Source organism: Mytilus galloprovincialis, chromosome 5 (genome assembly GCF_965363235.1).
Source record: "Mytilus galloprovincialis chromosome 5, xbMytGall1.hap1.1, whole genome shotgun sequence".
NCBI lineage: Eukaryota > Metazoa > Mollusca > Bivalvia > Mytilida > Mytilidae > Mytilus > Mytilus galloprovincialis.
In genome coordinates this window covers 40331186-40344532 of record NC_134842.1, presented here as the reverse complement: position 1 = coordinate 40344532, position 13347 = coordinate 40331186, and the positions used below count along the sequence as shown (strand labels likewise).

Below are 13347 nucleotides of genomic sequence, written 5' to 3'. Positions count from 1 at the left end.
TACATAGAGGGTGAATAAATCACGTTTTATTTAAAAGTTTGTTAAACATTAATATAAGACAAGTGAATGGAAAAGGAAACGAGAAGGACATGCAACTCATAGGTCGCAAATAAACCTACAACCCTTATTGCTAAAAACGAATAGACTTACAACAGAACCATGAACCCATAGAAAACCACTCACTGAGCAACACGAACCCCATTTAAAACTGTGGAAGTTCTTGGTTGGAGGGGTAACAGATCCTGCAACACATGTGGCATCTGTCGAGGGTCTCATGTTAGAACAAGCCCACTTTGTACAAATAATATATATTATTTAAATAATTATGACAAAAATATTTTCGTCATTTTAATGTGTATTTTTTGGTATAATATAACATTATTTCATTTTTTTTTCTTCAACGTACAACTTGTCAAGTATAGAAAATGAGCATTACAAAAGCAGCTGTTATTTTTTGTTTCCTTGGAATAGTAGAATCGCAGATAGGTTAGTGATTTAATGGTATTACATTGTATGTGTTTATTTGTGTGTGAGAGGAGGGGTGTTCTATCGTTCTGACTAATGCTTATTATTTTGTTTGATCAGCTTTCGTCTTTCACATATATTCATGTGTATCATTGGAGTTATCATTAAGGTAAAAGTATTCCTCAACCATTAACAGTGTTGTCCTATTGTGGTTTGCAGTCTGATGATCTCAAAAAATGATCAAAACAAACTTATCTTTGTTGTACATGTAGAGATAATATTCTGAATGTTCTAAATTCGATATTGATAAACAACATTTAACATATTTCAAATGCTAAACCTAATTTTATGCCTTTTAACTTTTAAAAGTATCTAAGTGATAATTTCTTATGTATTATATCAACACATTCTAAATTCATAAATAATGAATTGATTATCACAACTGTTAAGTTCATTAAATTTTTTCATTTTTTTTAAAAGACATAAATTTTTAGTCTGTTTTTATTTCATTTCTTTGTCAATTTTGATTTTCAAACCAAATATTTCAAGATTTAAAAGAGTTCAGTGGAATTCAGAGTAATTTTTAGCATAGCTCAATTATAGGTTAAACGTACTTTGTATATATATAGTTAGTTTTGAATTTACCATATACCAGAAACTTTCATATATTTTTTCACACAGGGCGTTCGTGTTCAGGTTGGCAGGTGCATTGTGCTGATCAGATCCAGTGTATATATGATTGGGAACAATGTGATGCTGAAACAGTACATTGTGTTGATGGATCTGACGAACAGGAGGATATTTGTAGAAGTAAGACATTGTACAATATTTAAGGACGTTTGCTCGTCATGTTTTGAAATTTTTGTCAGATACGGAATCCTATGGTTTGTTCAATGAATATTTTTTTTAAATGCCTATGAACCCCCATATCTCTTTTTATAAATCTTTTACTTGTATAGTTATAAGCCATTTGTAAACGTCATTTAAATTCTTATTCATTTTTTAATAGATTTTGATAATTTTAAATGGTCAACGATAAAGCTATGAAAATTCAAGAGAGAAAATTTCCCCGCCAAAATTATAATGGCTAATATCTCTAAAACAAGCACATTGACCTCCATATTTTTTATTATTTTTCTATTCCTCAACCTATCCCCTATCAATATATATAAGTCTTATGAAAAGCTATTTATTTTGAAACTGAGCAGCGAACTTCCTTAACGTTGATTTTTTTTCATTTAATGCATGACTGTTATAGTTTATTCTGTCTATGACAGAGTTGGCAAAGTGTTCACAGCCCGAGAATTCCTGGGTTGGAAAACTATGGTTTTCCTGGGCTGGGCAATACTCCCAGAAATTGGTAATACTGGGCATTACTGGGCAATATGATTTTTTTTAGCTTATGCTTACACAAAATAGTAAAGACTTGGTGTAGTTTCAAAGTATTACAGGTAAATATACTGTTTATACAGATAACCTTTTACAGTCATCTCTAGAAGAATGAAAAAATTAATTTCATTCTCTTCTCCATTAATTCTATATATGTAGGCAGAATACAATATTTGCACATTTAAGGAGGCTCGCGGGTATAATGATTTTCAGAAAAAAATTCAACATTTATTTTTTATTACAAATTTTATTTATTACCTTTAGTAGTTTTTACTTTATCATGTGGTACAAAAATCATTCCAAAAAATCAATTCGTGTTGGCCCCAGGTGACTTTTAAAATGTAGATATCATTGAAAATGCTCCAAATTATCTCCCTTTGGTGCAAAAATGCCATTTTTTTGGCATTAAAATTGAAATATCTTTTTTAACTCATCGGTGACCTATATTTTTTATTGTTGTTTTCGAAGAAGCTGTACATAAACTAAATAATTGTAAAATTTTAGCGATTTCTGTAATTTAGTTCTTTTTTTATTTCGATATTACCGCTATTTCTGCTATTAGTTCAACAGAAAAAAGGACATAAACAAAATGTATGCTTCTTTCGAAGGCAGATTGTGAGCGTAAATGAACGGTGACCCCATTATTTTATTTTATTTTTCTATTAGGTATAAGATAAAGTTCATTTATAGAAAAATATAGAGAAATCCTATATTAAATATAAAAAATGGTTTAGACCCGCGAGCCCCCTTAAGGGGTCTCGCGGGTCTATATGTTTTTTTTGACCTTTTTTATAATGAATATATTTTTTCTGATATTTCAAGCAAAAAGTTTTCAAAAGCTACCATTATTCTAAAATATATGTGAGTTAAACTGAAGCATGTGTTACAAGTTACACAAATTAAAAAACAAATGTGAGGAAGACAGAGGTGAATAGGGGCACGTCTCTTGCTCCCTTGGTCCAATTATTGATTGATTTTTTTTTATATTGTATATGTTGTCCTTAATTTTCTTGTAACGATATTAAACGATTGTTTATAGACATATGTTGCAACTTACCAAATATTGAGTTTAAGAGTTTGAGACTCCTGACTATAATTATTTGTCTCCAAAACGTGTGATTATGCTCTAAAACTTAACCACTAGAGAACATATTGTCAAAGATATGTGCAAATAGTCACTTTATTAAAAAAAAACCAGATATTGGTGATTCAAAACAATATTATTATATTGACAAATTTATCTTGTCTTGCAGTGCTATTGATATTCAGTGTATTTATAAATTTTTAATCCTGGTATCTATGATGATTTTTTTGTTTGTGAGTCAGGAATAGATATATCATAAGAATGTATAAAATAGATAGTGTCTTTTCTACACTGAACAATAAGGATCTGAAACAGGAATAATCATATTGGGCTTGTTCGAAGTCAAAAAGAAAAGTGATATACCAAACAAAATAAAAGGTTCCCGCTGTTAACGTGTAATAGAAACTTGAAAAATTTTCGGACGGTAACCATGTTTACAATTGATTAAAACGGATATCGACTTTTAATAGACTCTTTGACGTTTTTTTTTACCATTTGATTAGGGACTTTCCGTGTTGAATTTTTTGAAAGTAGCTACACAAACTCATTAACGTAAGAAATTAAATCTTGATAGTCTGGATCTTTTTTTTTTGTTTTAAGATTATAGTATCTCGAAAAATATATTTATAGAATAACTAATCGAAGAATTCAAATAGAGAAAAATATTCAACGAGTGACCGAACAACACAGTAATTCACAAATGCACGTAGCGCATGAGTTAATTATTAGGGTTGGTCGGTCACGAGTTGAATATTTTTCGATATTTGAATTCTTTGATTAGTTATTCTTTTTATGACATTGGCAAATGCCTTTTTTTTTTAATTAGTGTAAAACATGTAAGGAACTATATCTTTTTTTCACCATTTGTTTTGATCCGCCGTTATCGACGTCTTGACAACGCCTATTGTTGTATGACGTCAGAGAGTGAAATAACTACGTTTATTTCACATGTGATTATCGGTTTTATTCAACTGGAAAATCAAAGTAATTCATTGCAACCAATGTAATAAAATATTTTATTCTTTCTTATTTTCAGATCACACATGTCCAAGTACTGACCTAAAATGTGCTGATGATTTACAATGTTTTCCATATCTCTATCTTTGTAATGGAAGACGGGATTGTTATGATGGATCGGATGAGGCATTTAATATCTGTAAAAGTTGGTATATCATGAATTATTAAGACCATGTTTCGTGCATGTGAATTTTTAAATTTGAAAAAAATCACTTGGAAACGTTAAAAATAATTCAGGTATCTTCAATTGAAACTAATGATATAACATGTCAATTTGCTACTGTAACCTTTGTGCAAATATAGTTCTTCTTTCAGTGTATACATTTTATACTACACTTCACCTAAAGTGGATAAAAATGTAGCTTTTTAATTTCATCCCCATTGTTAAATAATATTTATCGAAGAAACTGATATTTCAGATGTATATGCAGTCTTGACCTTTTCCAAAAAAGGTCAATGTTCGAAAACACAATGTGTAAACTTATTTTTATACCTTTAGTAGCTTAAAACATCAGTAGTACAGTAAATCGATAGTGTTTCTTTGATTTTTGTATAGTGTACCGATATGTTTCTTTCAACTGTTTGTACACTATTCCACCAAAAATATAAAGTTATCTGCACATTTTTTTCATATGATTTATGTACAATGTAATATGTAATAAACTAAAACGTAAATATTATTCTATAGACTTTTTGTAACGAGGGTGTTAGTGGCGACGAATTTAGGTTACAATAATAAAAGCTTCACTCACCAAAAGAAAACAAAAAAACACAATAAAACAAAAAGATGAACTTTTGATGTTGTAACTTCTACGTAATTTCAATTTTATTTTCAGAAAACAAATTTTATTGTTCTATTCCCAATAAAGTGTCCAATTATACCTGTTCTCATTCTCATCAATCAGTTGTGCCTCTTTCAAACTCCTCTTCTTCTTTTTGATAAATATAAATGGTTTAATACGATTGTTACGTGCATCGGAAGTTTTTTTTTTTTTTTTTTTTTGTGTTCTGTTTGTTTATGAAAACTCATGATAAAAATGTAAACAAGTGGACGGTATATAACTGCTTCTCACAAAACAAAATGTAATACAACATTTCATTGTTCAACTGTTATGGTAAAGTTTTATAAACAGATTAGAACATATTGAAGATATAATTCTTTTTATCATAACTATTTCTGTTCACTTATTCGTCACAAGCTCCACGTGCTCTCTGTAAATATTTCAATAATAACGTTTAAAGAAACCTTCGGATTCAAACTCGAATGTGGATTTCAAATATTTTGGCCACAAGCATCACTGAAGAGACATGTATTGTCGAAATACGCATCTGGTGCAGGAAAATGGTACCGTTAATGTTATTACTTGATTGCTATCATCAATCATTGAATGACAGTATTTGTCAATATTACATTATCGATTCGTAATAGACAACAGGACTTAGTTTTGTTGGTGCTATACATTTTATGAAAAAAATCGTTTCATATGAATTTGATCCTTTAAATCTTTGTATACAATAACAGAATTGTTTGTTCATAATTGATGTTTTGCTCTTTATTACAGCCAAAGAATGTGCATTCAGACAGCGTTACTGTGATAATGGGAACTGTGTTTACATTACTGAGTTTTGTGATGGAAAAGATGATTGCGGAGACAATTCTGATGAAAAAGAACCTTGTTTTCGTAACAACTACTGATGTCATGTCATAAAAGCATCATTTATAGAACCATTCAATGACAATTCTGATGAAAAAGAACCTTATTTAACTCAAATTGAAAAATCGAAGAATAATTATATATTCAACACCACACGATATATTCGTATTGAGATTTTCTCGGAGTTGCTTATGTTTTTTTTGTTTTTTTTTAACATGGAAGTGCATACTGTCCATTGTTCGGTTGTTAGTATTGTGATGTGTTAAATTGTTTTCTTGTGCTTTTGTATTTGCCTTTGTTTTTATAATTAAAACAAAAAGGTGTGGAATGATTTCCAATGAAACAAAACTTCAAAACAGACAACGTGACACTGAAATTTAAAATTATAGACCCCCGTATGGCCTTCAACAAAGTGCAAAGCCTATACCACATAGTCAGCTTTTAAAGTCAAAGGAATGACAAATGCTTATCCTTTCAAACAAGAAAAATGACGTCCAAATTTATGTTCAAAATAATAAACCACTGTTTCAGGTTAGGGGGAGGGTTTGTATCCCGCTAACATGTTCAACGCCGTCACATTCTGTGTATGTCCCGGTCCAAAATCTGGAGCCTGTGAGTCAGTGGTTGTCGTCTGTTTCTGTGTTACACATTTTTTATGTTCATTTATGTACATAAATTAGGCCTTTAGTTTTTTTCGTTTGAATTATTTGACATTTGTCATTTCGGGGACGTTTATAGCTGACTATGCGGTATGGGGTTTGCTAATTGTTGAAGGCCAAACGATGACTCATATTTGTTAATTTCTGTATCAATTGGTCTGTTGTGGAGAGTTGTCTCATTGGCAACATACCGCCTCTTCTTTTGATATATAAAAATTAAAATATAAACATATTAGATTAACAAAGGACAAATGTTCCTTGAGACAGGGGCAACTATGCGGCGGGGTAAAACATGTTTTTTTTTGTAATTTCAACAGTCCTCTATACCTCTAGCCACATATTGCCAATGTATGAAAAACAAACACACATATATACGCACAGAAAACTCAGTTTTAACACACATTTAATCTTAAATCAGCTTGAAAAAGGTCATCGTGTGTACTCTTTGCTAGAAACACGGCACATACATTACCGTAATAACGATTGCGTAGTTTTATTTGTCTTTCCAATTACAGAAAACGAGCTTTAAAAAGAAAGATAAATGTAATTTCGTAGAAATAAAAAAAAAAAATGCTAGCTGATGAATTCTTCATCAGAGTTATAAAACACCATAAATGTTGTATATTTCATGCCATGTAGTTCCTGCTAGAGATTTATCTCATTGGCAATCATATCCTTTTTTCTCTTAAACTATCTTTCCGATTCGTTGTCGATGTTAACATTAATCATTTGATATAAAGGTTATAACTTGTAGTACAGGAATGATAATTTTCCTCATTAAAATATACAATAATCTAAATTTAATTTAGAATAATTGATAATAAAGTAATTGACATTTGAAAACATTACATGAGTTTGTGACAATTAAATCATTATAATGTCAATTTATTGTGATTAGTTATCTTGGTACATTATCGCCGTTGTGTGATCGTCTGTAATAAAGAACTATCTTATCAAATAGAAGTACAGGTAGGTAGGCTACTGTTTATTTTTAGGTATGTGTTTAGTATCTTGTTCATTGTTGCATTAATGAGGAGAGCCGTTGTGTAGTGGTTAGTTCATCAAAATACTAAAACAAAGGTTTCTTGTTTGATTCCCGTTCCGGGTGGTTAATTTCAGAGACTGATTTTTTGGCTCTCTCTTGACACCATTTGCGAGTGTGGTCTTGAGAAAACGTTGAAAGTCCGTCGGAAGGGGACGATAAATGGCTGATCCGTGTTACGAGAGAACCAAGTCTCTTGTACGTAAAAGACACCCTTGTCGATTTTGAAAAAAAAGAAGGCTAATGCCGCTACAAGGCAGCACTCGCACCCGCAAAGTGGAAAGGGAATTATATAAGATGCAAAACTTGATTCCCAATCCGCTATAAATAAATATATGCAAATTTAAATTGTTACATAATTTGTTTTGTATGTATGTGTTATCATCAGTTTTTTTAATTCAAATTTCTATTCTATTGACACTTTACTCTTTTACAGTGAAAAACCATTTTTTATTACTCTATGATTTTAAAGATTTGGAAAAAAAATATCAATTTTTGAAATATTTACATGTACACTGAACAAAAAGGGCAAATGATACCAAAGAGGCATGCAACTGATAGGTATGAAATAAATTGACAATGACAAGGCTAAAACAAAGAGAACACAAACATACACATGATTCATTAACTGTTTGTAATACTTTGAAGTTTTGAAAAATTAAGGCAGTTCTCTCTCAGGAATAGAGTTAGTTACTTTTCAACTTCGTATTTTATTTGTCCTATTTAACATTTCTTAATTCGAGCGTCACTGATGAGTCTTTTTTAAATATAAAATGTCAATCCTGGTATCTATATTGAGTTAATATACATACAACAGTACACAAAACCACATTGAAAACCAAAGACTGGGTAACATTAACCCTCAGTAAAATAGCGGGAGTGATTTCAGGTGCTTCGGTGTAAACCGATCTTAACGCATATATGGCATCCGTCATCTTCCTCGTCTAAGTACAGTTTTTACATACATAAATAAATAGTAATAAAAAGAATATTATTTAATTCATAAGTTCTGTGTAAAATTTTAGGTATAGATATAACATTTATTTTATTTTGTTTTCTTCAACATACAACTTGAAAAATTTAGAAGATGAGCGTTACAAAAGCAGCCGTTATGTCTGTCTCCGTGGAATAGCAAAATCGCAGAAAGGTGATTGATTAAGTTGGTAGTACATCGTATGTGTTTATGTATGTATTCGAGGAGGAAGGGGTATTCTATCGCTTGGAACATTTTTTAGTATGTTGTCGGATGAATGACTATAACTTTTTGACGTTCACACATATTCCATCTATTTTGAAGTCTATGCAGTAGAAATCTTCCTCACAATCCAACATTATTGACCCATTATAATTTTGCAGTCTGATAATCTGAAAAATGACCAGTACAATACTGTGTTGGTCGTAAAATAACATTCAGGATTTTCCTACCTTCGACATTGTAAAACATATAATACGTTTTTGTTGAGTATGCAAACAAAAGCCATAAGCCAAACTGCTTAAATACTAAAAAAAATATTGTGTTTTTTTCAATTGCATATTTTTATCTATAATACTAAAATTACGAGGTCCAATTTGTCAGCCGTCATCGGGTAAAAACGACAAATCAAAGAATTCAACTCTATATATAACTAACATAGGACAATGGTGTAGATTAAAAATTACACCACTCCAGACCTTTTTGTTTTCCACATAATTAATATTGCCAATAATTTACAAGTTCCGGGTCGAATCCGATACCGATACCAATAGTATATTCACCTGTTAGCTATTACCTTATCTGTACGTTCCGCATTTGACAGGCGCACCACCAAACGGTGTATTTAGGATTTTGTTATATACACGGGTCATAATCAAAGGGATGACACTACTAAATTCAATCATTGTCAAATTGTTCCCTATTGTAGTTTTATTCAGCAATCATCAAGACTTTCTAAGATAACTAATATAGGACAATGCTGTTGATAAAAAAATACTCCATTCCTGGATAGCCAGGACCTTTTGTTTTCCAAATAATTAATATTACCAATAATTAATAAGTTCCAGGTCGACGGGTTCAAACAGGAAGATTTGAAAGCAGAGAAAACTTAGTATCTTATAATCGACATGACTTTATCAGATGACAATACTAATTACTAAAACAAGAGGCTGTCACAACGACAGCAAACCGGATTTATTAACATTTATTTGTGTCCTGGCAATATCAAAAGAACCATTACTGATGAATGGTGAAAGTGAAAATCGTCAATATCAAATTTGACCTCCATTTTGTCATCAGTATCAACATATTAAAATTTGACTGAACAGCTTAGATTGAATGGTTCATGAGTAAATGCAATAAAGTGAATGGAAACGCCATTTTACGATCTTTCAAGAACTCCTGAACGGTAAAAGTCAAAATCGTCATTATTGAACTTGACCTCTATTTTGTCATCAGTAACAACATATAAAAATTTCAAAAGCTTTGATTGAATGGTTCATGAGAAAATGCACGGACACGACTGGAAACACCATTTTTCAATCTTTCAAGAACCATAACTCCTGAACGGTAAAAGTCAAAATCGTCATTATTGAACTTGACCTCCATTTTGTCATCAGTAACAACATATTAAAATTTGGGAAGCTTTGGTAGAACAGTTCAAGTGTAAATACACTGACACGACTGGAAACTCCATTTTTCAATCTTTCAAGAACCATAACTCCTGAACGGTAAAAGTCAAAATCGTCATTATTGAACTTGACCTCCATTTTGTCATCAGTAACAACATATTAAAATTTGGGAAGCTTTGGTAGAACAGTTCATGCGTAAATGCACGGACACGACTGGAAAAACCATTTTTCAATCTTTTTCAAGAACCATAACTCCTGAACGGTAAAAGTCAAAATCGCCATTATTGAACTTGACCTTCATTTAGTTGTCAGTAACAAAATATTAAAATTTTAAAAGCTTTGGTTGAACGGTTCATGAGTTAGTGCACGGACATTTGATTGCCGCCCGCCCGGCCGCCCGCCGTACATCCCCAAATCAATAACCGACATTTTTGTCACAAAAATCTGGTTAATAAGGCTTAGGCATAGTTATATACTTTAATTCAGTCACGGACCCGCGATATCACGGGTGTGTACTTGTATATAAACAAATTTCAATATCAAACACAGAAATTTGTTCATTACAATTGTTTTATCAACAAGTTTGCATGAATCATAGCGGTTATTTTTATTAAACACTATACTTATTTTTATGGATACCGTAGCATAGCTTGACCATTGAATAAATGTTCTCTATTTTAGTTTTAAAGGTATTTTATGTCCCCTTCCCTTTCATGAATGTGACCTACCGAATTAGACTATTTACCGGATTTGTAATCACATAAGCAACACGACGGGTGCCATATGTGGAGCAGGATCTGCTTACCCTTTCTTCCACCTGAGATCACCCCTATTTTTTGGTGGGGTTCGTGTTGTTTATTCTTTAGTTTTCTATGTTGTGTCATGTGTACTATTGTTTTTCTGTTTGTCTTTTTCATTTTTAGCCATGGCGTTGTCAGTTTATTTGAGATTTATGAGTTTGACTATCCCTTTGGTATCTTTCGTCCCTCTTTTATGTCATACAATATTTATCACAACGACTTTAGCAAGAAACTGCTGTTTAAGTTGACAGATGCATTGTGCTGATCAGATTCAATGTATATATGAATGGGAACAATGTGATGGTGAAACAGTGCATTGTCGTGATGAATCTGACGAACAAGAACATATTTGTAGAAGTAAGATATTGATCATATGTTGATTAGATTATTTAGTTAGACATCATCAAATATATAGAAGTATAAAAGTAAACCAAAACGAATAAAAATATTCACCATATTTGGCTCAAACGAAGTAAAAGTAAGAAGGTAAAGTGTAGGAGTTTGATCATTCCAAACAAATATATTCCCTCTGTTTACATACAAAAGTAGCTTGAAATTCCTTAAGACGGTACCAAGTAACTACGTATTTGATGAATTTCTTTAAATGCAGTTTTGATCAATCCCAGTAAATATTGAATATGGACCAATATTTAGCTCTTCTCAAGTGAAGAATTAAAAATTGTTTATTCTCTGTCGTAGATTTCGACATAATTCCTTGCAATCATAAATTTACACTAGTAATTTTTATAAAAGATCTATACAAAAATGCATAATGGCTTCACATCATGTATTTCTTTTCTGTTATCGAAAAAAAATGTAAATCTTTTAAAAATAATATAGATTTAAAAACTTCTGTCAACACGCGAATCATGTCATATATTCCAAGGTTAACTACATGGTACTATTCATATTGCGTTTGTTGCCTACTAAATTGGTAACACGGTTGTATTTTATGTAACTTTCATCTCATGTCAAGTCAATTTTTGCTAAACAATTGGGTGTTTAGGGGGAGGGGGATTGAAAATTGGTTTCATCTGATTTGATTATAACCAAGGTAAGCTGCAATATAATCACTATTCTATCAATTTAAGACAAATATCTACATTTGTATTTGGCAGGATGTTGTTGACAGTCTTGCTAAACTGCGCTCTCAGCAACTGCCTTAGCCTCATACAAAAAGTCGATATAGTTTTAGCTTTGCTACTATATAACATGATCATACATGTGCGTTTGATTTTTAAGGTGAAAGAAAAGTCGCTTTATCAAATGCAAAATGTTTACATACAACAAATGTATTATCTTAATTGACTTAAAATATAAAGATTAACGATATTTCGTCCTTTTAATTTTCAGATCACACATGTTATACATGTAGTCCTGATCTAAAATTTGCCAATGATTTAAAATGTTTTTAATATCTTTATCTTTGTGATGGAAGACGGGATTGTTATAACGGATCAGATGAGACATTTAATATCTGTAAAAGTTAGTATAACATAAATCGGTAAGACCAAGATTTGCACATAATTCAAGTATTTTTAAAAAAACTCATGATAGTAAACATCAACGATTATGTAAAAGCACATTAATCTTTGAGTTTAGATATTTTATGCTTCATTTTACCTAAAGTGAAAGCAAATATCGTAAAGAAATCATTAAGGTTTTTTCGTCACATTCAAGTTGTAACATAATGCATACATGTATAACGTAGTAAATTTTAGGTGAAACTGATATTACAGTTTTATAATAATAAAGTCTCAGTTTTTTCCACAAACGCTCAATGTGAGAAAACACAATATGTAAACCTATTTTCTTAGAATCAGTAGTTTATTACATCAGTGTTCCGGTAACATGATAGTGTTGCTGGGAGAAGTTTGTAGATTGTGGCGGTTTCATTGAGTCAATGATTAATTTTTGTATACATTTTCTTTACTTTGATATATAAGTTCTCTGCATATTTTGTCTTATATGCTTATTAAATAATCCTATTCAATAAAACCTAAATATTATTCTGTAGACTTTTTGTAGCGAGGATGTTGGTGGCTAAGATTTAAGATTACAAGGGTGAATGCTTCCCTCACACAAACCTCAGAAAAATAGATTAATAAAAACAAACTCTTATGTTATAACGTTTTTACGTCATGTACGTATCACAACTTTATTTTTAGAAAAACTTATTTCAAATATGCCTAGTTGACCAATTATGTCTGTTCTCATTCTAATTGATCATGTGTATCTTTCCCACCCATTTCCTTCCATCTGATACATATAAATCATGTTCACATATTCGTCACATTAAACTCCATGTGCTCTGTGTAAATTGTTCATTAATATCGCATTTCCGTAAATCTTTGGCAACTCGAAAGTTACTTAGCTTATGATCAACAATCATTGAATGACATATTTTTTTTTTTAATATTATGTTATAGATTTGTAAAAGACATTCAACAGGACTTAGTTTCACGGTGGGTATGGTTGTCCTGCGAGAGAACGTTCTGTGCTGGTGATTTGGTCCTGTCAGGTGCTGGTGGGTCCTGATTCTGTGCTGGTGGGTTTGTTTACATTGTATCAGAACGGCAATAAAACGACAGTTTTGTTGCTTAATTTTTCTCTGATGCGTCATAAGTACCAT

At 31.3% G+C, this 13347-nt stretch overlaps 1 protein-coding gene across 1 annotated transcript; it reads left to right on the top strand.

Annotated features, from left to right (window-relative positions):
- The first annotated feature begins 352 nt into the window (after window positions 1-352).
- Window positions 353-5766, top strand: LOC143074503 (uncharacterized). Its single transcript, XM_076249933.1, has 4 exons — window positions 353-486; window positions 1147-1275; window positions 3975-4100; window positions 5518-5766. The coding sequence occupies exons 1-4, from the start codon at window positions 426-428 to the stop codon at window positions 5649-5651; spliced, it is 450 nt and encodes a 149-aa protein (XP_076106048.1). The 5' UTR covers window positions 353-425; the 3' UTR covers window positions 5652-5766.
- The last annotated feature ends 7581 nt before the right edge of the window (window positions 5767-13347 follow it).